Source organism: Parasteatoda tepidariorum, chromosome 2 (genome assembly GCF_043381705.1).
Source record: "Parasteatoda tepidariorum isolate YZ-2023 chromosome 2, CAS_Ptep_4.0, whole genome shotgun sequence".
NCBI lineage: Eukaryota > Metazoa > Arthropoda > Arachnida > Araneae > Theridiidae > Parasteatoda > Parasteatoda tepidariorum.
Window position 1 is genome coordinate 82471081 of NC_092205.1, and position 26356 is coordinate 82497436.

Consider the following 26356-nt stretch of genomic DNA (forward strand, 5'->3'; position numbering starts at 1 on the left):
GTTCATCAAAAAAGTTATTTCTCATTTTTTTTGGTGCACCTCCCACAATTAAGTACTTATAACACCAGAATAACTGAAATAATAATGCATATCCCAGTGATTTGAATCAGATTTAATTGGATACCTGTAAGTGACGTCACGCGTATGAATCGAACCTGCTTGGCTTCTGAATCGACAAACGCTACCATTTACCTCCGATGACGTCGCTTGCAGGTATCCAATTTTACTTAATTTTATTCCCTTGGCGATATTGATACAAGGTAAGAAAGCATATTTTTCGGATAAAATTGTACGAGTTAAAAAAATTAGCTTTTAATTTGTTTTTTATTAGTTTATTATTTTTTACTACGCATTTTTTTATTTATTTACTTAAATTAATAAACTATTTTTTTATAATATTTCAGACATTTTTCTTATCTTCCATTTAGGAGTAGTAATTAATTAATATCATCATAAGAAAGAACTTACTTGCATCATTGGAAAGAAATCATCATTGAGGAGGTAGCTTCGTTTACCTTTTGAAAGAATGTAAACAAACTTAGAGGCTTCATCATGGCATGTATTAACAACCCTAGATAAATAAAATTATCAGTGATTAGGTTCTCAGCTAATTCAACTGTAATTATCAATGCTCAACTCCATAGCCTTGTAATTTTGAACCCTACCCTGAAGACAAAGGAACTCCAGAGTAAAATAGTGGGCAATTTGGCCTTAGTGGATGACTTTTGTTGGAACTAAGTCGTACTTGCGTTACACATACGAAAACCTACCATGGTTAGCCCGACGGCAAGAGGAATCTAACCCATGATCCTTCTACCACAGAATATATTAGATTTGTTGGTTTCTTCAAAATCAATTTTTTTTAAAAAAATTGAGCGATTTAAACTAAATCTAGTAGCATATTGCACATGCTTTCATATCATACTGGTCCGATTTAAATGAGGTGATCAACGAGGGCTTGCAAAATTAAGGGCCGTATAAAATTAGTTTAATTCATGACTTTGTCCAAGTTGGTTAAACTTTAAAATTTGGGCTATTTGTGGCATTTTATATAATTTCATTACTTTAATTTGTATTGTTAGAAAATTATTTCACCTATATTTAAAATAGTATTATTTGACTGACGTATGATATATTGTGATTTGATATGTTACATAAATTTATTGTTATATTTGTGTTTTTCAATGTTACATATTTATAAGTTTGTAATATCTATACAAAGGCAGTTTCAACTATATAAAAGCAACTTTTTTAGTTTGCATCGCTTTCTTTTTCAAAACTTCAAAGCGTTTCTTCGAACGAAATATAAAAATGCAGTTAATACGTTTTGATTTTCTCAGGATCGATGAAACCAAAAGCACGGCTCTACATTATTATAAAAGCACGGCTTTTTATCATAAATTTGTGATTTTTCATAATATTTATTCCTTTTCTCAAAGCGTCATATAAAAAAAAATTGATAAAAAAGATTTTTTAAGTAGTTTAATTACAGCTTTTATTTTTCAAAATTACTTTAAAACTTCAAAAATAAGTTTGAAAATATTTAATCGTAATTATAATTTTTTTAAATTTTCCAATGTGTAACAGTGACTTATTCTAAGTATAAATTTCAAATAACTTATAATAAATTTACTCGGAATTAATCTCTTTTAATTCATAATAATTCATTTTTTAAACTCATTTCATTTCATTTAATAATTTTCAATTAATTTCATTTAATAATTTTCAATTAATATCATTTAATAATTATTAATTAATTTTTATTAGTTTTTTTTCTGTTTTCAAAAACTAAATTTTAAATTTTCAAGCTTTTTAAACATCACACTTAACTGGGAATTATAACTTTAATAATTTTTAATTAATATCATTTAATAATTATTAATTAATTTGTAATAGTTTTTTTTTCTGTTTTCAAAAACTAAATTTTAAATTTTCAAGCGTTTTGAACTTTACTTTTAACTGGAAATTATAGCTTTACCTACATTCATATTTTTTCATTGGCATCATTCCCTTTCAACTAGAAAAACTGAAAAAGGTTTGCTTACAATTTTGAAATAAATGTTAAACATTTGCCACAAACGCTTGAACAACTACAGCTGGAAGATATTTTAGGAACTGTGTTATTTGGGTTACAAGCAATAAATCATAAATTAGCGACCCACCACATATTAACATTAGTAATATTTTCCCCCCCGTTCTAGAAGGCCACCTTCCTATAAGAAGGGTCCTTCGAACATAGACGAAGCACAAGTTACACGCACTCTTAATTTTTTGGCACAACACCTTCAAAATGTGTGGTGGGGTCACCCAATCCAAAAATAGTCACTCTCACCTTCTCCAGTACTCGAGGAATGCATCGCAACTGACTGCTGACTTCTTGTCTCCTCTAGCAGCCAGGAAGAGAGGAAGTTTCCAATACAGAGGTAGACCGCATGCCTGAAAATAACAACAACACACATACATTATTATTTTGATCAGTAAAATCCTGTACATAATGTGGTAAACATGCATATTATGGTCATATTAAAATATACATATTATGCTAATTGCAATTAATCCAGTGATTTTGTACATTCACAGGTGATTATTCATAATCAGCAAAATTTAATAAACGTGATGAAGTGCTGAGGATTTGTCAAATTTACAGATTTGCTTATAGGATCCCCAACTAGTAACAAGGAATTAAAAAAATACGGATTCTTTTGTAGAGTAACAAAGTCTAAATGAATATTATATTATATTATATTATATTATATTATATTACATTACATTACATTATATTATATTATATTATATTAAATTATATACTGTTAATAATAAATGTTTTTAATTTATTAAACAGAATTTTCTNATATTATATTATATTATATTATACAGAAATCAGCTCCGCGTTTTAACTAATCTTTAAATTTCAAGCTCCCTCTTTGGAGGAATTAGATTTTAATTCATTCATTCTTTAATTTTATTTCTTGTCCTTTTTTTTTGTTTGAAGTTGGCAATGAATCTTACACTTAGGATAGATTAAAAAACATGTCAGTGTAGGATGCCGGGCAATCACACCTTAAAAAATAATCAACGCAAGGAATACCGAGCGTTCCTAAAGGTTTTTTTTTAAAAAAAAACTGTGTAAGAAATACCGGGCAATGTGATCAATATGCATTTTTCACACATTTAACAAAATACGTGGTTATTAATAAAAATAACTAGATTAACCAGGAAAGTAATCAGGTAAGGAATGTGTAGGCTATTCTCCCGTGTACACTTTCCTGGTATTTCCTATATTGTTGTTCGTTATTTTTTAGGGAAAAAGGTCATTGCCTGTTACACACTTGCCCGGTATTCCTTACACTAATGTTTTTCTCTCACTCTGTATTCCCTCCTTTAATAGTATTTTTTTTCCTTTTTTGCAAAGATAAACAGCCATTGTATTGGACCATTGTACCAGTATTCCTTAAATTGAATTAATGGCAATTCCTACAAAATATTTGTTGAAAAATATAGGTTCCTTATGATGCAACTTATAACTAAAAGATTTTATGGTCTTGTCAGAAAATAGGCCTGCATTTCAAAATGAAAACAAATTTATTATTAAAGTCAATTTATTAGCCAATTATCTTGAAGTTTGTGAACTGTGACAGAGAAGGTTGCAAGTCATAGAACTTCAATTTTAAGCCTGTTTTGATATCTTCTAAGAGCCAATTATTTTGAAATCAATATTAAAAGGCCATTAAAAGTTGTGTTAAAAATACGTTTTGAATTCTATGAGTGTGACGTCTTTTCGACTCAACTTATCACTAAAAATTTTTATGGTCTTGTCAGAGAATAGGCCTGCATTTTAAAATGAAAACAAGTTTACACATATTTTGAAGTTTATGAACTGTGACAGAGAAGGTTGCGAGTCACAGTTCAATTTTAAGTCTGTTCTGATATCTTCTTAGAGCCTTTTATTTTGAAATCAATACTAAAAAGCCATTAAATGTTACGTTAAAAATACGCTTTGAATTCTATGAGTGTGACGTCTTTTTGACTCAACTTATAACTAAAAAATTTTATGGCCTCTTCACAGAATAGGCCTGCATTTTAAAATGAAAACAAGTTTATATTTTGAAGTTTATGAACTGTGACAGAGAAGGTTGCTTGTCACAGAACTTCAATTTTAAGTCTGTTTTGATGTCCTCTACGGGCCATTTATTTTGAAATCAATATTAAAAGGCCATTAAAAGTTGTGTCAAAAACACGTTATGGAGTGTGACGTCTTTTTGACTCAACTTATCACTAAAACTTTTTAGGGCTTGGCCAGAAAATAAGCTTCGATTTTAAAATGAAAACAAATTTACGTTTGGAAGGGTGCGAATTGTGACAGAAGAGTTTGTAAGTCAAGTGAGCACAAGCGCTCATTTGAAGTGAGCTCAATTTAATTCCTGGTTAGCTTCTTTTTCTGATATTTTTTTTAGTTCACATTTTCTTTCTTCTCTTTAATGACGAAATCCAACATAGGGTTGGGATGACAAAGAAATAAAAACAAAATAAAAAAAAGAATGTTAACCTTTGTGATGATGCTGAATTCTTCTCGAGATGCTTTGCCCTCATTGAGGCCGGCAAAGACGGCAGCCACTTTCTTGAGGTGTATCTCGATGTCTTGAGGAGTTTGGGGCTTGCCATCCGGAAAATGGAATTTAGGAATCTGGGTGCTGCCCTGTTTACCGGACTTGACTGCTTTCCGAAGGGAACTTGTCCTTGGAGTTGGAGCAGTGTTCTCTTTGTCTTTTGATGAAGCTCCATGGTGACTCTAATGAAATAAAAGAAATAATTAACGTGGGGTAATGTTTGTAATCAGTTGGAATCGATTCAACTTTAGGAGGTAGATTAAAACCAGTGTTAAGTAAGTGTTATTTCAACCTAGAATCATTTAATGAATGTTGCTTAAAATATATTTTGCACTTTAGATTAGAGTTGATTCAGAAAAAATGTTTTTAGTATCAGGCAAGTATAATTTTCAAAGCTTTTTTTAATTTTTGGATTTAGAATGCAAATTCAAAAGGTAAGTACAGACTAGTATGGTGAGTGCTATTAAAGTATGGATATGCAGGATATGGAGTGCATGGATATGCAGGAGGATTTAAATCAAAACAGGACACAAGAAATGCATTTTTTAAGAATAATTCCACGTAGAATTAATTTTGAATAGCGATTTAGAAATAAACTAATACCAGAGCCAAAAACACGTGTTTAAATATAAACTCATTTTATATTTGAGTAAGCATGGTAGTTCATCTGATAATTTAAACCGGCGATACTGAAGCTTGTTGTTTTCAATAAATCTTATGATATTGAAGAAACATTTGCGAGATACAGAGAACAAATTATGGGTGATTGAATTTGATACAAAAGGATCATTAGTTTAAATTGTAAATTCGGAAGGTATAAAATATCATAAGAAATTAATATTTAATACCCGTTTTAGGAAAACCATGAGAAAATGTCATAAAATGTTACCAGTAGCAGTAATTAACACAGCTATTGAGTATGGATTCATAGACAATTATAGATAATCAGCGATATAACATTCGCCGATATTGGCAAGAGTCTACCAATAGGCCGTTTTAGATTTTGGCTAGAAATGCTTATCGCTTATCTGAGAAAATTTTCATTGGAATCCAGAGGGAAGAAACCTGTCTATGTAGAATTTGATTGATAAGTAAAATTCAATTGATTCAATTTGTGTACATTATTGGGCATTAAACTAAACAAGAAGTTACAACGTGCACAGTGTATTGTACCATCCGATAGAGATAAATGAAACCTTATAGTAGCAATATGCGTTTATTGTTAAAGAACTGAGACAGATATGGAAAATTCCGTATCAAATTACGGTATAAAGTACCGGCACTTTGGGTGCATAATCTGTAAAATCCATTTTTTGGTAAAATATTATGTTGAAATATTAATTTAATTATAGTTGTTCAGTGATTTAAGGTTAATTATTGCTGTAAAAATTATGGCATTTCAGTTTTTTTTGTTCCGTAACATGTTCCAGTAAAATTGGATTATACAATAAAAAGTACTGTCAACCTGAGTGCTGGTACTTTTTGTTATATTTTGATAAGGAATTTTTTATAGTGAAGTTGAGTATCATACTATTGTGTCATCAACTTCAAGAATTATGAAAATACAGTAACACTCAGCACAATAATGTTGCAATAAATACTATTATAACGATACTATAGTTTAACATGTTCCAAAACTTCTAAATGTGTAGTGATGATTTACATTTTCATATGATAACAAAGATAATTTTTTAGAATTTTTTTAAAGGTAGTTTAACATTATACATTTGTCTATTTTTATGCATTTGATAAATATTCCTGCTTTTGCGTAATTTACGTAAAAAGTTTTTTAGGATCACTCAAATCGTGTAAATTGTAAAAAATAAAATAAATTTTAGAAAATCTAAAATGTGTGTGTAGTTTTAAATAAGTTACTCGAAACCACAAACCGCATAATTTTATTGCTTTTCATCTTTGAGAAAAAAACTATAGAAGTTCTAAATATCATCAAGAATTATTCCTCCTAATCTAATAGCGATTCTTTTATTATTAGAACTATACCTTTCTTTTTTGAAAGGTATAGTTCTATCGAATGTCGTTCTATTATCAACAGCTTATTAAGATCAAATAAAAGATTAAAAGAAAATCAAGAAAACACGAATCAAATATATAACTTAAAATGCAAGAAGGCGAGGGAAGAGGGATCTTAGCAATAAATATAGCTAACTATAAATTAAATTACGGAAATAAATATAAAAAAACGACGTAGAAAAACTCCAATGAGAAATTATTTCAATAATAATATTTCAATAATATAATTATTCCCAAATAACCAATATTAAAATGCTTAATCAACAAAAATATATCTTAAAATGCTTAATCAACAAAAATATTTAGCTTTAAAGAAATCAGAAATGGTAATTCAACTAAAAGAAATTTTACCCTTTCAACTAATTTCAGTCAACAAATTTATGAGATAGAAATTTATAAAGATGGGGAAAAAACACAACATGAAAACTAATATAAAAAAAAAATTTGAATGATGCATTTAAAGGTTGCTGTAGCATTTATATTTGATTACGCTTTGTTATTATTAAAGTGAATCTAAACAAAGCATTTTTTAAATAAAAAAGTAAAAGCAATCAGATAATACAAATGGTATGAAAATAATGGACTATTGTCAAAGTATCTAATCAGAAATAGGATTTAAATTTCTTTAATTCTACTAATTAAATTTTAAATAATAATAACTATCAAAATATACATCCGTAAAATTGAATTCCTGAAGTATTTATGATCACATAATTCATTTTTGAATGAAAAATTTTAAATGGAATCTACAATAATTTATAGCCTGTCATGTTATTAAATTAGGAAAATATATTAATCTATTTATATAATTGATCAAATTATTACTTTTCAAATAAAAACCGAAACTTATACTTATTTTAAATATTTTGGTTCAGATCACAGTTAGACTTCTTCCTTTTCAGCAAGTTCCATTATTGTAGACATTTATTTTCTAGTTTTGAAGTTTTAATGGAAAAATGTTTTGAAAAAATTAGTTTTTTCTTCATTATTCATTAGTTATATATACCATCATATATATATATACCAATATTTTAATGAAGGCAAAATAGTTTAAGCAAATATTCAAGCAAATATACTTAGTACGAAAATAATGTAGTGAAAAGAACAGTTCCTTCTTAAAAGTCATCTTATTTCATGCAACTTAGTGTTCGATTCAACGAGTCGCAATGTAATTAACAAACATAAGTAATTTTTAATAGATAACTTCTTAATAGATAATTTATTAGACAACACAACCATAAACCAAAACCATTTGTTTGATCAACAAAACCATGATTTTCATAGAGAAATACTCATATTTCAAATTTTCTAACTAATGTTTAGGCTAAGACAAAACTATTGGAATAGATTAAGGCTTTCACAAAACCTTTAAAAAAACCTTTTTTTTTCATCAACAAATACACATGTTTTCAGTTTTTAACCCAATATTTAAGTTAGGGTATTATTAGATTCTTGATTAGATATAAATTTTCATAAAACCTGCACGAAAATATTATTTTTTCTGAACAAATGTGCATATTTTCCATTATTAACCCAAGTTCTTGTTTAGCTTTTTACATAGATTCTAGGTAAGATTAAAGTGTCTTGCGTATTATACATTTAACGTATATTATACTTTATAAAATTTACATTATACGTTACCTAAATTATACATTTTACGTATAAATTGCTTTACTGCTATTTTTTTTTAAACTTATAGTTGAACTTGAAATATAAAATATATTTTATGTTTACGATTTTGCCTGTCAGGTGGCCGAGCGGTTAGCGTGCCTGACTGCGAAGCCATAGGCTGCGGGTTCGAATCCCGCTCTGGGCATGGATGTTTCTCTCTCTCTCTTTGTGCTGTCCTCTGTTGTGTGTGTGTATGATGTGTGAATGTGGCCCACCCTATAAACGGGTTTGTGGCAGTGTGGCGTGGGCAATGTTGCTAGCCCCCGTGACTTTGGTTCACAGGTGCCCACTGGGTAACGCGTAATGAGCAACAATTCTGGCATAGTATAGGCAAGGATTCAAATTCAGTGCCTGCCATTGGAAAAAAAAATGTTTATGATTTGAAAAAAAAAAATTAAACTAATGCTTTTGATCCTCCAAAAAATTTTTACACTGAGAAGAAAAGTATGGTCCAAAGTCAAGTATGGTAAAGTCAAGTAAGAAGAAAAGTATGGTCAAAAGTATGGTAAAATTTACCGTGTCTCTAGCTCTATGGAAGCATAAAAAGAACGATAATTTTTGCCGAATAGCTTTGGTAATGATTTTGGTAAAATTAAAATGATGATTTTGGTAAACAATATGATTTTGGTAAACAATAAAATACGGTTTTATTACGTATGAGTAAATTTGGTAACTATAAAAGTTTGTAATTTTATTATGATACATACTTCAGAACATGGCATAAAAACCATTTAATCGGTTCAATTTAGTTTTCAGTTTTGTATTCTTTCCTAAATGTGTAGTAATAAGAGCCATAACTATGAAAACCAGAATTTCCGAGGAAATATTACCATATAAAAGAAAAAATTACCAAATCAATGTCTTAAACACCGTATATTTTAGTTTAAATAACCACAATTATGTTTTTTTATTATACTATCAGTAATGTCATTGCCACACAGTACGGTAATTTTACCAGATTTTATTTTTCTTTGTGTAAGGAATTAAAATTAATTTTTGACCTGTATGGCTTTCAACTTGACTAGACATTATTTGATAGAAGAAGGTTGCTATCATTACATATTCGGACAAACTACAATATTTTGAATTATTTACAGTAGGTGCAACCAGTTGATTGTTTAGATTATTAATGATAAAACAAGGAAAAAATTTTATTCATCTAATTAAATATAAAAAAAGACTAAAAGAGAAAATAAAGTAGTCTTTTAATGGTTAATACGCACGCAATTGTATTTATTTACTTTAGTTATGCAGTCGGGGTTCCATCAAAAAAAGGTCGATCATTTAGTGTTCCATAGCCGTAAAAAATTGGGAACCGTTGCATCAGGCGTGCTTACTATGGAAGATAATAACCACATTAACGTATACAAAACTATAAAATTACCTAATTCTGCACCAAAACTAAGTGTTGAACCAACCTTCTCCTTAATATATAAAAACATAAAAAGCTTCTAACAAAATTTTAAATTCCAAAAAGTTACTTTTAATGCACCCTATTATTTAAATTCCATATAAAAACACGCAACTGAATAATCACATCAGTTCCATCAAAAAAAGGTAGATCATTTAGTGTTCCATAGTCGTAAAAAAGTTGGGAACTGCTGCATCAGGCGTGCTTAGTATGGAAGATAATAACCACATTAACGTACACAAAACAATAAAATTACCAAATTCAGCACCAAAATTAAGTGTTAAACCAACTTTCTCCTTAATATATAAAAGCATAAAAAGCTTCTAACAAAATTTTAAATTCCGAAAAGTTATTTTTTATACACCCTATTATTCAAATTCCATATAAAAACACGCAACTTAACAATCACGATTTCTGAAAAGAAGAAGAAAAGAAAAAAATATCTTAGAATTGTAGAAGTAATTTAGATTTCATTCTTATGGCATACTACGACAAATCATTGTTCCGAAAAGATATAAGAGAAGGAATATTAATGAAGTAAGAAATAAAAAAACTTCAGCTTGTTGACGGATTAAAAACACAAAAAGACGAAATATTCGTGAGAAAAATATAAATAAAAATATTTTTGCATGGGTGAAAAATACGCTAAAAGAAAATGAAATCAAAAAATCGTGATTTCCAAGTGTTGGGAAAAACAAGAATCCAGCTGTATTTACGTTTTAGATAAGCTTACTTTTCAGTATCAAATAAATTCAACGACTCGCGGATATTTATCTTTACTTTAATAGCTATAACAGATAAAAGCATATTTATTGAAGTAATTGCTTTAACCATCGCCTCAGCTATGCGGATGTAATTTGAAGGATATAGTTTAGTTCTTTTCTGGTTTTGGATAAATAAAGGAAAAGTTTGTTTGGTTTAAATTATTTGAGAGTAATAAACATTTGAGTTCTTCACATGAGACAAATCTTGTTTGAATTTTTATGAAAAAAAGAAGGCATTATGTGCTTTGTGTTTTATTTTAAATAAAAGGGTTATCTATAACAGGTCTTGTAATTCACCTTCTTTATGATATCATATTCGTAATTCATGGTACTTTTAATGTTTGATGTACTTACGGAATGTGTTGTAGCTTTAAAAATATTCGATTCCAAATTATGACGGGGAAAAAGGATTTTGAAAAGAAAAATTTGATTTAAATAAATCATGGAAAAACTCTATAAAGCTCCATTTTTTGTGGATAAAAGTAAACAAAATATGGAATTTATGTTACAGATAACGGTAACATTATATTAGCAAAAAATGGTAATTAATCGAAATAATACTCAGATAATTGACAGTAATAAAAATGAAATTGTTAGTATTATTTATATTTATTAAGAAAAAAATTATCGAATTAAGAAATATATTTTGTACATAATTACGAATTACGACACAAATTTTTATCTCTCCCATTCTTAGCTAAGCATAGATACTTCATAAAACGTAGCATTAGTTTCATTAAAATATACTTAAATTACATTCATTAAGATACAAAATAAGCTTCATGTATGAATGGTAATAAATGGTGCATTATGGTAAAGGTGGGTAAATGGTAATGGTGAATAAAATGGTATATTTATTTACAGAACTTGCATTACTGAAATCCGTAATAAAAGCATATGGTTAATCTCAAGTGGGATTATTATTCATTTTTAAAAGGTCGAAATTTTGTAAATAATCGTTTCAAGTTAAAACAACAGGCGTAAGAAAAAATTATAGAAAGTATAGAATAACTAATATTTTATAGGCGTCTTTAGAACCCTTAAGATAAAAAGTTATATGATAAAAAGTTATGAAAAGCATATATTACCGCATCAATAAAAAATATTGAAATGGCGTGATTAGGCACTTTTGGCCAAAAATGGGTTAACAAAAGTAAGTCACACTGAGTATAGGGTTAAGAAAAATACAGGTCATGTCATCTTTTTATTTTTTCCCCCCGATTTTTTTGCTTTTTTTAACGCTAAAGCTTTTAATTGATCATTCAACTCGGCTTTTGAGATAATATAATTGAAAAAATATTTTTTGGAAAACTTAATCACAGGTCATACAAGTCTAGTCAGCTGTATCAAATAAAAAATAATCGTAATCAAAAAGTGGTTGATAGTTTATGGCTATTTCCATTTTTCTCATGAGAAATGAAAAAAAAAAAAAACAATTATGGTATGAGAAACCGTTTCTTAAGGAAAAAAGTAATAAGCGAAAATAGCTCAGCCGCAAAATCCGAAATCTAAATATGGTTCAAATACAGATGGCAGATACAGAAGTTTTTTTTAAATTAAAATTTCTTCTTTAAATTTTTAAATGATTTTGCGTTAGTCAAGCTTATTATGCTGCTGTTTAAAAAATTAATGAAGCATTTTATTCAGAAATTAAAGTAAAAAAGGAAATAGGCTAATAGTGGTAATTTTTTCTCACAAAAATTTATTTTGCGTTTTAATAGTGTTTGAATTAAATGATGAATGATAATTGCACTCTTTCTCACAGACAAATACGGTTTAAAGAGTTTAAATTCAGGGCAAATGACACAAATTGATAGAGATGAAATGAGCGCTGTTAATAACTCAGTCTTAGATTGTTATAAAGATAAGCAGTCTTCAAACGAAATAAAAAAAAATCTTTGCATGCATTGCCAATTTGATAAGACTTTGTGATAAGACTTTTTTTTTGTTTTTTAAATCTAGTTTCTGCATATTTTAGGTTAAAGGAATGAAACAATAAACACTTTTCAAAGCGTCTTGACGTGATGGTTTTCATATACGTTAAATGCTATGTTATTTGCAATTTGCTAAAAATTTTAATCTTTTTTTCATGATTAAATGCTACAAATTAAACAATCAAGCTATATTGGTATTGATATTCATATAAAGAGTTTGCCATGTGTGATTTCTCTTCTTATGTGAATAGTAAAGACATTGAAAAAAATCCTTTGTTTCAGAAATTTAGTCAAACTTTTTTTAACAACTTCACGAACTTTAATAACCAGTCATATAATCGTAAATCGAATTTTTCACATCATGGGCACTACTAATAAATTGAAGAAAAAGAAAACTGTCTTTATAAAAACATTAAAATCATCAGGATTTTAGACCAGTGATTCCCAAAAAGTGTTCGGCGAAATTCTAGGGCTCCGTGAAAGATCTACTGGGGCTCCGATGGTTAGAATTTATTTTTAAAAAATATTCTGTAATTACATTAATATTCCCATTAATACTACCCATTATTTATTTAATATTTATTCATTCCTATTATTTATTTAATAATACAGGGTTATTCATAATTTCCTCCGGGGTTTCGAAGTGTTATAATAAAAAAAAAGACGAATATGAAAAAAGAAACATATGAAATTATTCCCAAACTGTTCAAGTTTTACTTACATACATTACAGGTGTTCTATGTGTGAACCATTGGTCACACGGCATAAATCAATGCGATAGTCCAGTTCCTGAACGGAGGGAATTATGAATAACCCTGTACATTAGCACTACCCATTCCCATTATTTGTTTAATATTACATTAATACTACCCATTATTTATTTAATATTTCGGACATTTCTGAGAAATTATTCAAGTAAAATATGACTGAAAGAAATAGCAAAATTTCTAAAAAATATAGCTACTTTCTAATTAAACTGTGTTGGAGTAATTATGCAAAGGATATGCATTTATAAAAAAATTACTTAAGTATTTGCCATCTAATTTACAGAAATATGTCTCCTTGATAATTATTAATGATACATGATGACTCTTTGACTGATAACTGTTAACAAGCACTGTTTAAGAATATTATTGGTAAAAGGATTAAAAAATTTCGTTCTTCACACTAAATATTTTCGAAATAGCAATTTTTCTTTGATTAAAATGTTCACAATTGCTGATGAACTTTATCTTGGGGTTTCGCCAAAAGAAGGTACGATTATTTAGGGTTCCATTACCGGAAAGGAACTGGAAGCCGCTGCCTTAGACTAATCAAGACGAAAATGTGTTTATTCTAGAATGTTTCAGAGTCATGGAACACAGAATCAAGAGTGACTTATATCTGGAAACAGGTTAAACGCAATAGGACTGAAAGCAGTAATTGATCGTTAATTAGTATTTCGTATTATGATAAAAATCTTTTTTTTTATGAAGTGGTTTAATCATGTGTATTGAAAGGCTCATCAAAATTTCACACTACATTCAAATTTCAATATATTTTCATTTTATTTTTTAACGCAAAAAGGAAAAAAGAAATCGATACCGGTATAGCTCTAAATGCTTTCTGCAACTTTTAACTAAATACTAATTCTTAATTCTTTTAACTTAGAAACCAGACTACTACTGCCATTTTGAATCTAATTCAGAAAATAAGAAGTATCGTGGCTGACTTTTAACAACACTTTGAGATAATTTATTTTAGATTCTATGGTAAACGGAATTTTTATTGTAACAGCCCTGAGAATTTTAAACGAATTTCTGAAATAACCACATGGTAAAAAATTACGATAAAAAGTACCGGCTCTAATGGTGTCAGAACTTTTTACCATAGCATTTATTTTTACCATAAAATTTTACAAAACAAAAATTTTGATATACAGTAATTTTTAGAGTAATATTTACTGAATCAATGTATTAAATAAGTATTACAATAAAAATTGCGTTATAAAATTTTACGGTAAAATTGATTTTACGAATATTACACTGAAGGTTCTAGTACTTTTTACCATAATTTTATCCGGAATTTTTTACAGTGACAAGCAAATTTTTGTAAAAGTAATTCTGAGTAAAGTTAAGAAACATTCATGAGCTGAAAGCTGTTAACCTATGAGCTGTCTTCCATAAGAGATAGTTTATATCGGAATCTATGACCAAGGCAATTTTCATTGTAGCAATTATGAAATATTTCAGCCCACTCCTGCAAAAGTGGAAATTTCAGACATTGCAACGCATTTTATGAAACAAACGAACTTCTGAATCAATCATTCAGACAAACAGAAAATTGAGAAGCATTCAAGTGTTGGGAACTACTCTCCCATGATCTAGTCTTCCAAAAGATATCATTTATGTCAGAATCTATAGCTAATGCAATTTTATTTGTAAAAAGTTTGAATTTTGTGAACAAACAGAAAATTGAGAGGCATTCATGTGCTGGAAACTACTCTCCCAATATCTGGTCTTCCAAAAGATATCATTTATGTCAGAATCTATAGCTAATGCAATTTTATTTGTAAAAAGTTTGAGTTTTGTGAACAAACAGAAAATTGAGAGGCATTCATGTGCTGGAATCTACTCTCCCATGATTTGGTCTTCCAAAAGATATCATTTATGTCAGAATCTATGACTAATGCAATTTTCATTGTAAAAAGTTTGAATTTTGTGAACAAACAGAAAATTGAGAGGCATTCATGTGCTGGAAACTACTCTCCCATGATCTGGTCCTCCAAAACATATAATTTATGTCAGAATCAATGGCTAATGCAATTTTATTTGTTAAAGTTTGAATTTTGTGAACAAACAGAAAATTGAGAGCCATTCATGTGCTGGAAACTACTCTCCCATGATCTGGTCTTCCAAAACATATAATTTATGTCAGAATCTATGGCTAATGCAATTTTATTTGTAAAAAGTTTGAATTTCGAGAACAAACAGAAAATTGAGAGGCATTCATGAGCAGGATACTACTCTCCCATGATCTGGTCTTCCAAAAGACATCATTTATGTCAGAATCTATGGATAATGCACTTTTCAGTGTAAAAATGTTGAATTTTGTGAACCTCAACTTAAATGCAATAATTCTATAAATATTTTTTTTTTATTGTTAAAAGAGAAATTTTGAATCAAATTCCAGCAACGAGCCAGTATTTGACATCTGGAACTTGGTTCAGGAAATAGACGAATATATGAATTAATCATTGAGACAAGCAGGTCTTATTAATCGGCAATTTTTTAGTAAAATTAATTCATGAGCTCACCAAATCTGAGCACGATTCGCCCCGCCGGTAATAGGACACTAATAAGCCTGGAGATGATATGTGACGAAAACTGTGACCGTGATTAGTATCTGAAATCAACTATTATTGATGGATTTGAACTTCAGACGGAATTATGAAGCGATTGATCTTCTTCTACAGTTATGCAGATTAAGCAAGCCGGAACAAAGATCCTTGGAAATATAGTATTTCGTGATGAAAGATATAAACATGAAAAAATTCATACAAAGGATTGATTAGCATTATATTTGAAGAAAACTATAATTTCGCTCCCATGAGCAAGCACCTTGATGATATATTCAAAACAGCTGACAACAAGAATTCTTAGTTTGAGCGTCTTATGCGAATTTCATTTATTTTTTATATTCTCAAAAGTACGCTCAAATAATAGGTTCAATGTTGGATTATACATATTGTACTTTGAATTTTAATATCATGCGAATTTTCTTCAACTTTAATAAGGTACTAAGATGAACAACTTAAAAATCAATTCGGTGTGCCAAACACAAGATAGTGCTTCAAATTGAACCACAATATCGTATAATTAAGTAAGTTACAGGTACAGTGACGAAAAAGTATAATTCTATGGGAATGTAAAAAAAAAAGAAAAAACTCGATAATTTTTTATCTAAGAGCGTTGTTAATGATTTTGGTAAAACTAACAATAAAATATGGTTTGGTAATACGTTTTAAAATTTGGCAAATATGACAAAATTTGGTAATTTTATCGTGATACCTTAGAACATGTTATAAAAAAATTTATTCGGTTAAATTTACTTATATGTTTTGTGTTTTCAACAAAATGCGAGGTAAAAGGAACTATAATTTTGAAAACCAAAATTTGTGGTAAACCGTTATATATGAACGGAAAAATTATCAAATGAAGGGTTAAATACCGTGATATTTTGGTTTTTATTACCAGAATTATGGTTCCTTTTTATCAGGAATGTCCTTATCATAAAGTACAGTAATTTTACCAAGTTTTTTTTTCTCTGTGTAGGAATACCTTATTTGATCATGTGGTTAAACCCGTAATTCAACAAATTACTATGGTTGCAACCTTATTTCAGGTTATGTTATGTTTCAGGATGTTTAATATGCACTAATATTTTTTTAAATGCGTTTTATTAAAATGAAATTGCAAAACTTTAAGAATTACCTATAATTAGAAGCGGGGTAAATCCATATTTTCTTATTTTTATGTGCACAAAATTAAAATATACACATTTAAAAATATTCGCGTTCATCAAATCATAACATTTTGCTCGTTGGCAGTAATCTTAGGCAGATGTCAAGGCGAACCACATGACCATGTAAGTTAATTTTTCATATAGCTGATTATTTGAAACTATAGTTCAACTTGCACGAAAGCACTATTCAACTAAGTATTTTATTAAGGCTGAATGAACTGCGTGCAATATTATAAGTCCTTCTCCTTACCGATGTCATACTTCAACCTGCATTGTTAAAAATATTGCAGCACAGTAAATAATATTATTGTACAAAATTAGATGCAACTTTTCATGGTTCCAATTTATCATACTTAAATTTGAATGCATTACTTTATTGTTCAATTTGAGCAGAACCTAGAAACATTGCTGATTTTAAGGTTGCAGTTAATTATGGATCAAGAAGCTAATGTGATTGTTCACTGAATGAATATTTTTGAGTGTGTTGAATGGATTTTTTCTGAGAGTGTGAGAGAAATCAAAAAGTTGCGTGTCATACACTGTTTGAAATTTCTCGGAATAAATGGTTAAATAACAATTTATTCAATTATTACTTTACCATAGTCAAACAAAACAGTTAAAAAATCGTAGATAAGATGGTACTCAAACTGTTATCTGTGAGAAAAAACGTTTATCAACTGTTTTTACCTAATACAGTAAAACAACCAGAATTTCCTCGCACAGACTAGGCCCACGTAACGAAGCCACTTAGTTCTTTGCAGCTGGGTACATATCATAGCAGAGAAGGCTAATCTGTCAATCTCATGATCGACAGAATGTGGGTTCGAGTCCCGGCATTGACACCATAATATTTTCTCCCTTCACTTCAGATAAAGAGTTTTCAGTGTCCTGCAATTCCTAACTTGTAACCCCTTCTCGATGACTTCTAGATGGCAGCACCATGAAGTTGCTCAACACAAAATGTCTAGCAATTCCTGTCTCTTACGATAGGCGAAACACCCAGATAAACTAATTGAATCACATTCCACGACTCATTTGATAAAACACAACCTAACTCCATTACCCACCTTACGAAAATTTTGGATCCAATGCCCAGTTAAATTCCTTTGTTACGGTTGGGAAACCATGCTAGTCGTAAATGGTTAAAAAAACATATAGTTTTGTATTCATGGCTTTTTAACTATACTAGTTGTAAGCGGTTTCGAAACCGTAAAAGTATAAAAATGTTCTTTACCGTAAACTTTACGATTATTTGGATTGACAGACTGCTGCTTGTTATTTTACCGTAACTTTAGAATGAAAATTTCATCAATGTATAGTTGTCAGTATGTGCAGAATTTTGCGAATTGAAAAAGATTAATTCATGCTTAGTTACTAAGGTGAAAAGCAGGGTAAAGGAGAGCACACATCAAATCCATGCAAAGAGGTTAGGGTAAAAGAGGGAAAAGTAAAAGAAAGATGCAGAAGTACTGACCAAGTTAAGGTTCTTGTCGGAATCTGCCACAACTTCCCAAAACTACAAAAGAAAAGCAAAACAAAGCAGTAGTCAGTTAAAGCGACTGACACACACAAAATCATTAGTTTTCATGAATAAAATTCAGACTACTAATTCTATTCACATGCAGCAAAACATTCATTATGTGTGCTGATTCATGTAACACTCGTCTGCGCTGATTTTGCAAAAGACAGGGAAGCGATAGACTAAACAAAATTGCTTAAAGCAAGGTATTCTAATGAGCGGTGGACGTTGGTTTTAGTAGCCATAGGCAAACCGAAATTTATTATCTGCATTTTCAAATTTCTTGATTCAAACACGTAGGAATTTTAATTACGCACTGTTGATGTAAATTAAAATTATAAACCTAAAGTATTGCGTACGTTAATCTGTAAAATTTAAAAGAAAGTTATTGTAGCTATACTTAAATCTTGAGATATAATTAAATCATGATATAATTATAATAGTATAAAATTTTAAATAATTCAAAATAAAAAAAATTGTTCAAATTTTAATACTTAATCAACTTGAAGCATCCCCTGAAGCAAAGTCCTGAGCCAAAAAAGTTTTGAAATGAGTTTCCATTGTTCCTCCGTGAATTTTCACAGAATAGTAAATCTTTTTTAAAGTCAAATAAATAAGAAGATTTCGCTTCATACACAGTTAAAAAAAAATTATGAAACAGTAGAAAATTAACTTCTTAACTTCTTTCTTCTTATTAATCATTGAATTAATAATAATCAAGTTAATTCATAATTGAAACACATATAGACATTTTATATTTAAAAATACAGAAATATCTCGCTTTACCGGGATTGGATTATTCCGGTAAAGCGAGAGTCACTTCTTTTATTGTTTCGGTTTATACGAAGAATAAAAAAAAGGCAAATAGAGGGATGAACTGCACATTTAAAACTATTAAACTTAATTGGAATGATATCGTCGAATCTAGAATAAACCAACATACTTTTTTTTCTATAACTTAGAAAAAAAAAGTATGGTTGAAATTACCACAATATGGTAAAATTCTGACTCTATGGGAACACCAAAATGCTTGGTAATTTTTACCAAATCGCTTTGGTAAAAATAACAATTAAATATGGTTTTATAATATGTGATAAAATTTGGTAAATATGGTAAAATGTGATGATATTATTCTGATGCTTTAAAACATGGCAAATCATTTATTCTGTCAAATTAACTTTTTGGTGATATATTTTTTTACTAAAAGTGAGGTAATAAAAACTGCAATTTTGAAAACCAGATTTTCCGGAAAACTGTTAACGTATGAACAGAAAAATTACCAAATAAATGGTTCAAAGACTTTTTATTTTTATAAGAGTGATGGTTATTTTTACTAGAAATGTTATTATCATAGAATATGGTAATTTTACCAGAATTTTTTTCTCCTTGATTTAATTGTAAATTTAAATAAATCATTTAAAATCCTGTTCATCTTCTTCCGTCGTTAATATTTAAATTAATATCCATTTTTTATAAATTGTATAGAAAAATTTCAAACTGTGTATACTTAAAATTGGGTTTATTTTCATCAAACCGGAGCGAAGCATTTTCTGACTTCTTCACTTAATTGAGAATTGTTTGCATATCAAGTATTCCAAATTCTAAACTCCAAAGTGTTTATTTACAGTAACAGAAAAATTACCTTCAACTTTAACTTCTAAAAATGTCACTTTAGTAATGATGATACACTTAAATTGTTCATGTTACTGTAATCGGTGTATCGCGTCAATTCAGACATTGTATGAGATAATACAAAGTTGCTTAGTTGAATGACATCCAAACTGGTGATGATGTAAACAACGCAAACAACTGTCAGCGTTATCTTTTTAAAAGATATCTTAAAAACAGTTGACTTCAGAGAAAGCTTTTGGTTTTAAATTAATATAAGACAATTTTTAACAATTTAATTTAAATCATACAATGCAGTATACATGGTTGCATTATGCCTCATTTATATTCCCTTAGAGAAAAAAAAAGATTTAGTTTTTTCAATTCTCTTTTAGATTTACGTCGAAAGTTTTTAAATCCTTTTTTTTTTAAAGTAAACTCTGAAACTGTTCTACACGCTTTCTTTGGAAAGACATAAAATAAAAATTATAGGCTTAAAGGTAACGAACCATGTATCGAATGCTTGTTTTTATTAGGAAAAAAAGCTATTTTTTTACAGTTTTGAACAATCACATTTGATATCATTACCAATGTCATTTGAAGGACAATTTTTTTAAAATAATCACGACTGCAATGCTAACATTAAAAACACTTAAGGTGAAGCTATGTTTTTTTTAGTAATAAATATAGTTATGCAGATATAATTTATTATATATATTCCATATTACATGATTTTACATAACTAGTTTTAATAATTGTCAATGTAACACAAATCAAATTGAGAATTATAAGAAATAGACAGCACTTGCAAGCGCATTACACTATTAATTTATCGCCTTTCTATTTAGTCAAATTATATCACAAAGAAACATTAAAAAAATCATAAAAGGAAAAGTTCAATTACGAAATCAATTATGAAAGATCAATTGCGGTATAAAGTACCAGAACTTTGGATGCATCTTTTGTAAAATGCATTTTTACCGTAAAATATTATCCCATAATTTTGGCAGTAATATAAATTTAATTCGAGTACAGTAAAAGTTACGATATATCAGATTTTTTATTCCGTAACATGCTCCGGTAAAAATGGACTTAACGGTAAAAAGTACTGGCACTCTAAGTGTCAGTGCTTTTTACCATCATTTTTTGCAATGCAGCACTTGCTAGCATATCACACTGTTCGCATTTATGGCACAGATTTTAAGATCATAGCCCCACTTAAAATTTATTTTAGAAATTTTTATGACGGAAAATATTTTTTGAAAATCAAACCATTGTCTCAGCGAACAAACAATTATTAAACATGGAGTTAGTTTAATTCTATATTATTTTCTTCCAAAATTTACGGTAACAGTTTATTTTACTGCTTATATTATTATTCGGGTTTCAATTCATCAAACAAGTATTTGGTGATTAAGAGTTAAGTTAAATTTACTTATGGTCAGTTAAGTATTTACTTATGGTCAGTTTTAAAAGATGACCCTTACTTATCAAACCCTAGGGGGGGGGATATCTTTATTAGATAAATATGGGTTTCAGGATTTTCAAGTGCCGTAGTTTTAGGGCTTCCCAATTTTTTTCAGCTACGCAACCCTAAATAATCAATTTTCTTTCGGTGGAACCCCAACTTTATAAATGAAGTTTATTGTGAACTTTAGCTAATTGTGAACGTTATAACCTATATAACTGTAAAACTATTTTTAAAATATTTATTTAGAGAAGTGAAGATTTTTTATTGTTTTATCATTAATAATCATATATTAGGTTTTATATTCGACAGTTAAATTAGTTGTCTTTGTATTTTTTCTAGCCTAGCTGCGATTTTTTTTTTCTGGTGTATATACATAAGTTGAAAATGAATTTAAAAAAAAGCAGAATTATAGTTTATTTCTAAATTAAAATTTTAAATAACTGCTATAAACGTTAAAAATGGTTATTAGGAAAACGTAATAATTGTTATAAACGTTAAAAATGGTTATTAGGAAAACGTAATAACTGCTATAAACTTTAAAAATTATTATTAGGAAAACATATTTCTTTATTAATTATTTTATTTCGATTTGAAAAGCGCGATAGGAAATAATAATATTTATAAATGCTTATTCTTTTCAGAATTCGTTCATTATATTGTTGTTAGAAATATTATATTTTCTTTTAAAAAATGTTATTTATATTTCATTGGAATTTTACTAGAAATAATTTCGCAAAAGGTAACCAAAAGATTAAATAAATTATGAATTATAGGTTAGATCTAAATGTATTCGGAGGTTTAAAAACTCATTACTGGCTGTAGAAAGTACTCACAGAACCCCTTTAACTCTTGCGCGGAACCCTAGGGTTCCACGGAGCAGCCATTTTGGAATCACTGTCTTAGTTACCCTTCCCCCCTTTTTTTCTCGTTTTCACAATTTATTCCTTTTCATGTTAAGTATTTAATACCGTATATATATATATATATATATNTATATATATATATATTATTTTTTTTAACAGTCTAGTTCTACGCAGAATACGTTTGAAACGGTTTACGTACTGTGAAATTTCACATTTACGCCATACGAATCTTTAAGCATCAATGCTAATGCAATTATTATAAATTATTGTTTTATTGCATATTTATTTTTCACATATTGATTAGAACTGCATCAACATGAAACCAAAAGCATCGAAAGTCAATAAATTTCGTTTTTGTCTAGGAATAACGGAATTTATAATTTTCAAAAATAAATTTCATTACTTCAAAAAATTGTCTATAGATAGACACTGCAAATTAAGTTTAAGTGCGAATTAAGAGTTACTAATGTTATTGTTTTATTTATCTCAGAAATATAATAAAAGGAAAAATATTAACGGGCCTGTTACCTCCCTCCTTTCCCACATTTTAGTATTGCTATTGTTTACTGAAATTTATCGCTTTTAAAGAAAACACTCGTTATCAATGACGCGCATTATCTTGTTTGCCTAAGAATATATTTTTCGAAAATATATACTTTGAAACTGTAAGCTCCATAAAAAATATTCCTCACATAATAAAAATTTTATGTCACTTAGAAAAGAATGACAATTTTGTAATGGTCTCGATATAACTCTAAGTAAGCTGTGTAATACTAACCTTTAATAACCGTCGTTGAACAGACGACCCAATTTTCATGGGTTTACGACTACTAATGTTCAACTCCGTAGCCTTGCAATTTTGAACCCAATCCAGAAGACAAGGGAACTCCTGGGTCGAGTATTGGGAGAAATTTGCCTTCGTGAAGGACTTTTTGGGGGAGCTAACCAGCATTTGCGTTACATGGAGCAAGACCACGAAAACTTCCCAGGGTTAGCCTGACCGCAAAATGACTCTAACTCACGAACCGTCTACCACTGAGGATATTTCACTTCAGCACTGTATTCGGTGCATGCCGGATGCATCGATCGCAGCCAGCGTTGGGATTTGAACTCGGTTTACCTCTTTGGAAGGCGAACGCTCCATCCCTGAGCCATCGTGGCTGTAAGTTGTTATTAGCAATTTTTAAAATGTAAGCTTAATACTCTTTATTTTCTATCTTCCATGCAAAATGGAGTATGAGGAAGAAAAATAAGCCTGTACGCGAAGCCATTTATCGTTCAAAATTGTTCCGATGGACGAGAGAAGGATTGGAAATTATATTTATTTGTAAATATAAAAAATAATAATAATATTAAAAAATTTTAACTTATAAAGCTCAATATTTGTACATTATTTCAAAAATGTGCAAACTTTTTTTATTATGCGTATTATTTCAGTGACTTATAAATAGAACTTCCCGTTTTAACCCTTTAACGCAGAATGTACTGTACATGTAAAGTTTAAAACACTCAAAACAGTTTGGAGATCTTTTTATGAATGTACAGTGTGCAAAACAATGGAGCACCAGAATAACTTTTGATCTAATGATGATCTTTGGGTTCTAGGACTCAATGGTTCAAAGTGGCGACCACAGATATGCTAATTTATTAGTGCAAAGGGTATTTTAAGTTACGAAATCCGACACAGTAACGTACTTTCTCTGAATAAATATACATTGTTTTAAGAAGAATGTAGATTTTTGACCCCTAAACTATAGGGGATAGTCGCAATCTAGGAAATATGGTCCTAATAGTTTGGTTAGGAGAGCAGTTCGAAGTTTGAACTCTTTATTGTTAATTTTACTTTTCATTATATGATTGTACTTTTTGTCATATCTTGAGAACTTTTTAAACGAATTAAAAAGTATTTGCACACAATTATAAAATTTTACAGATAGTTCCATGCAAAAAATAACTTTTAATAATTATTTATTATTTTATATGATAATGGTGGAAAAATTTTGAATTGTAAGATATAAAATTTTTTACTTATAATACAAAATTTGAGCGATATCTGTCAAATAGTTCCAGAGAAATTAAGTTTTACGATTTTTTTAAAGTTTATGGCATATTACCCAGATTGCTGTTACCCTCTGTATTTTGGGAGTCAGAAATTTGAACCAGTAAAAAAAAAAGGCATGTTTATTCTGAGATTCAGAGAAAGTACGCTATTGTGTAGAAAGACTATTTAATTAGTATATTTCAGTTTGCCCCCTCGAACCATTAAGATTGAGTCCTTGAACGTGCAGATCCCATGATTAGATCAAAATTTATCCGTTTCTTTCTCTTTTTTTTATTTTTTCAATTTATTTATTTATTTTTATTTTTTTTGCAAACTGTACACTAAAGTACTAATACACGTAATAAAGTATAAAATAAGTAATAAAGTAATAAATAATAAAATACTAATAAACTGTACTAATACACGATAAGAAATATTTAAATTCATATTTTAACTACTGAGTATATTATTAAAGCAATCCCTAACCTTGCCTCTCACTATCGAAACGAATTTTTCAAAATAATTTTGAACTTTCAATCCATAGCTGCGCAAAAACATAAAAATACCGAACATGAAGACAAAAATTGAAATAAGAAATTTTTTGATCAAATTTATAAAAACTTTAGGGAAAAAAAAGGAAATGGAGTTTATACCTGTGTAGGACACTAGTTTGGGCAAATACTCGTACCAAAAGGCACACTCTTTCGCCCGCCGGGCTCTACCTATTTCGCTAGAATTGACAGCTAACGTTAAGTATTCACGACCTGTTGCTGTGTGGACAGGCCAGTAAGTAGATTCATATTCGCCATCTGGCCTAAGACTAGGATTCCTATAAAAAAGAGTATACAAAAGAAGTGCATATTTAAAAACATATTTTATTTGCAAATTATTTCAATATATACATGATAAATTCAAAAAGGACAAAATACAAAGAAAATTAAGAAAAACAATAAGTTTTATTTACTGCGCATAAGCTGCAAGTAAATAGAACTTATAAAACAAGTTCAAAATATAGAGAAAGCATGGAAAAGTACAGAACAATGAAAAATGGAAAAAATAAAATAATAAAAAAATCCGGAAAAAAATTTCCGAAAGAAATTCCGAAAATTTATAAAAATCCGGAAAATTTATTTTTTTTCCGGACATTTATTAATAAATATTTTCCTTTTTCTGATTTTTTCTTCGGATTCGTTTATTATTTTTATAATTATTTTTCTTTTTCCGATTTTTCATATATATATATATATATAAATAAATAAATACAAGAAAACACTAAGAAAGTTAAGAAAAACAATAAGCACTCTGTTTTGCGGATATAATCGTGTGGGCTGAAGAAAAGATTATATCTTTTTTTTTCCGACTTTTTTTCCGGTTTTTTTTTTATTTTTAACAATTCATTTTTTTTTTTTAAATAAAATGTTGTTTGTTATTTTTTTACTTATTATTTCCCACCCCCTTTTTTTCATATGTCTATTATTTTTCTTTGTTTTATTCTTCATTTTGAACTTATATACACTGGTTATCATAAATTAAGGAAAAATCACAAAAATAGCGATAACTCTTTCAAAAGTAAGCCAAACCGTGCAAAATTTGCATATGTTGTCCACTAAGAGTAGCTGAGTAAAATTGCAATATGCAAATTAGTGGCGCTGCACTCGGCTTACGTCATCTGCCTGGAGCATAAAAGTCCAAGTTTGAGAGAAAGCACACAAATTTTACTGTGATTGCGACATTGAAAATCTGAGATAGCCAATTCGTAATAATGACCTCTAGGCATCATTTGCCTGAAGAACTACGATGGAGAGCCATCGGGAGACTAGAGGCAGGGCAGAGTCAATCAGAAGTGGCCAGATGGCTAAATGTGAGTCCATCTGTGGTTCATAGACTTTGGAGGCAATTTCAAACCACAGATTCGGCATCTAGGAGGTTCAGT

General features: G+C 29.0%; 2 protein-coding genes across 3 annotated transcripts in view; both read right to left on the reverse strand.

Annotated features, from left to right (window-relative positions):
• Positions 1–18437, reverse strand: part of LOC107446821 (serine/threonine-protein phosphatase 2A regulatory subunit B'' subunit delta) — a gene marked incomplete at its 5' end in the record, with an annotated part of 31114 nt that extends 12677 nt beyond the window's left edge. For both annotated transcript variants that reach the window (XM_043047885.2, XM_043047886.2), the window contains 4 exon segments: positions 469–571; positions 2333–2436; positions 4547–4789; positions 18396–18437. In XM_043047885.2, coding sequence (XP_042903819.1) covers positions 469–571; positions 2333–2436; positions 4547–4789; positions 18396–18437 — 492 coding nt within the window.
• Positions 18438–23428: 4991 nt separating this feature from the next.
• The window catches only part of LOC122268286 (acetylcholinesterase-like), a 123813-nt gene continuing 120885 nt past the window's right edge, over positions 23429–26356 (reverse strand). The window contains exons 6-7 of the mRNA XM_071176965.1: positions 25045–25252; positions 23429–23542 (exon numbers count right to left, since the gene is read on the reverse strand). Coding sequence (XP_071033066.1) covers positions 23429–23542; positions 25045–25252 — 322 coding nt within the window. The remainder of the gene's footprint in view (positions 23543–25044; positions 25253–26356) is intronic.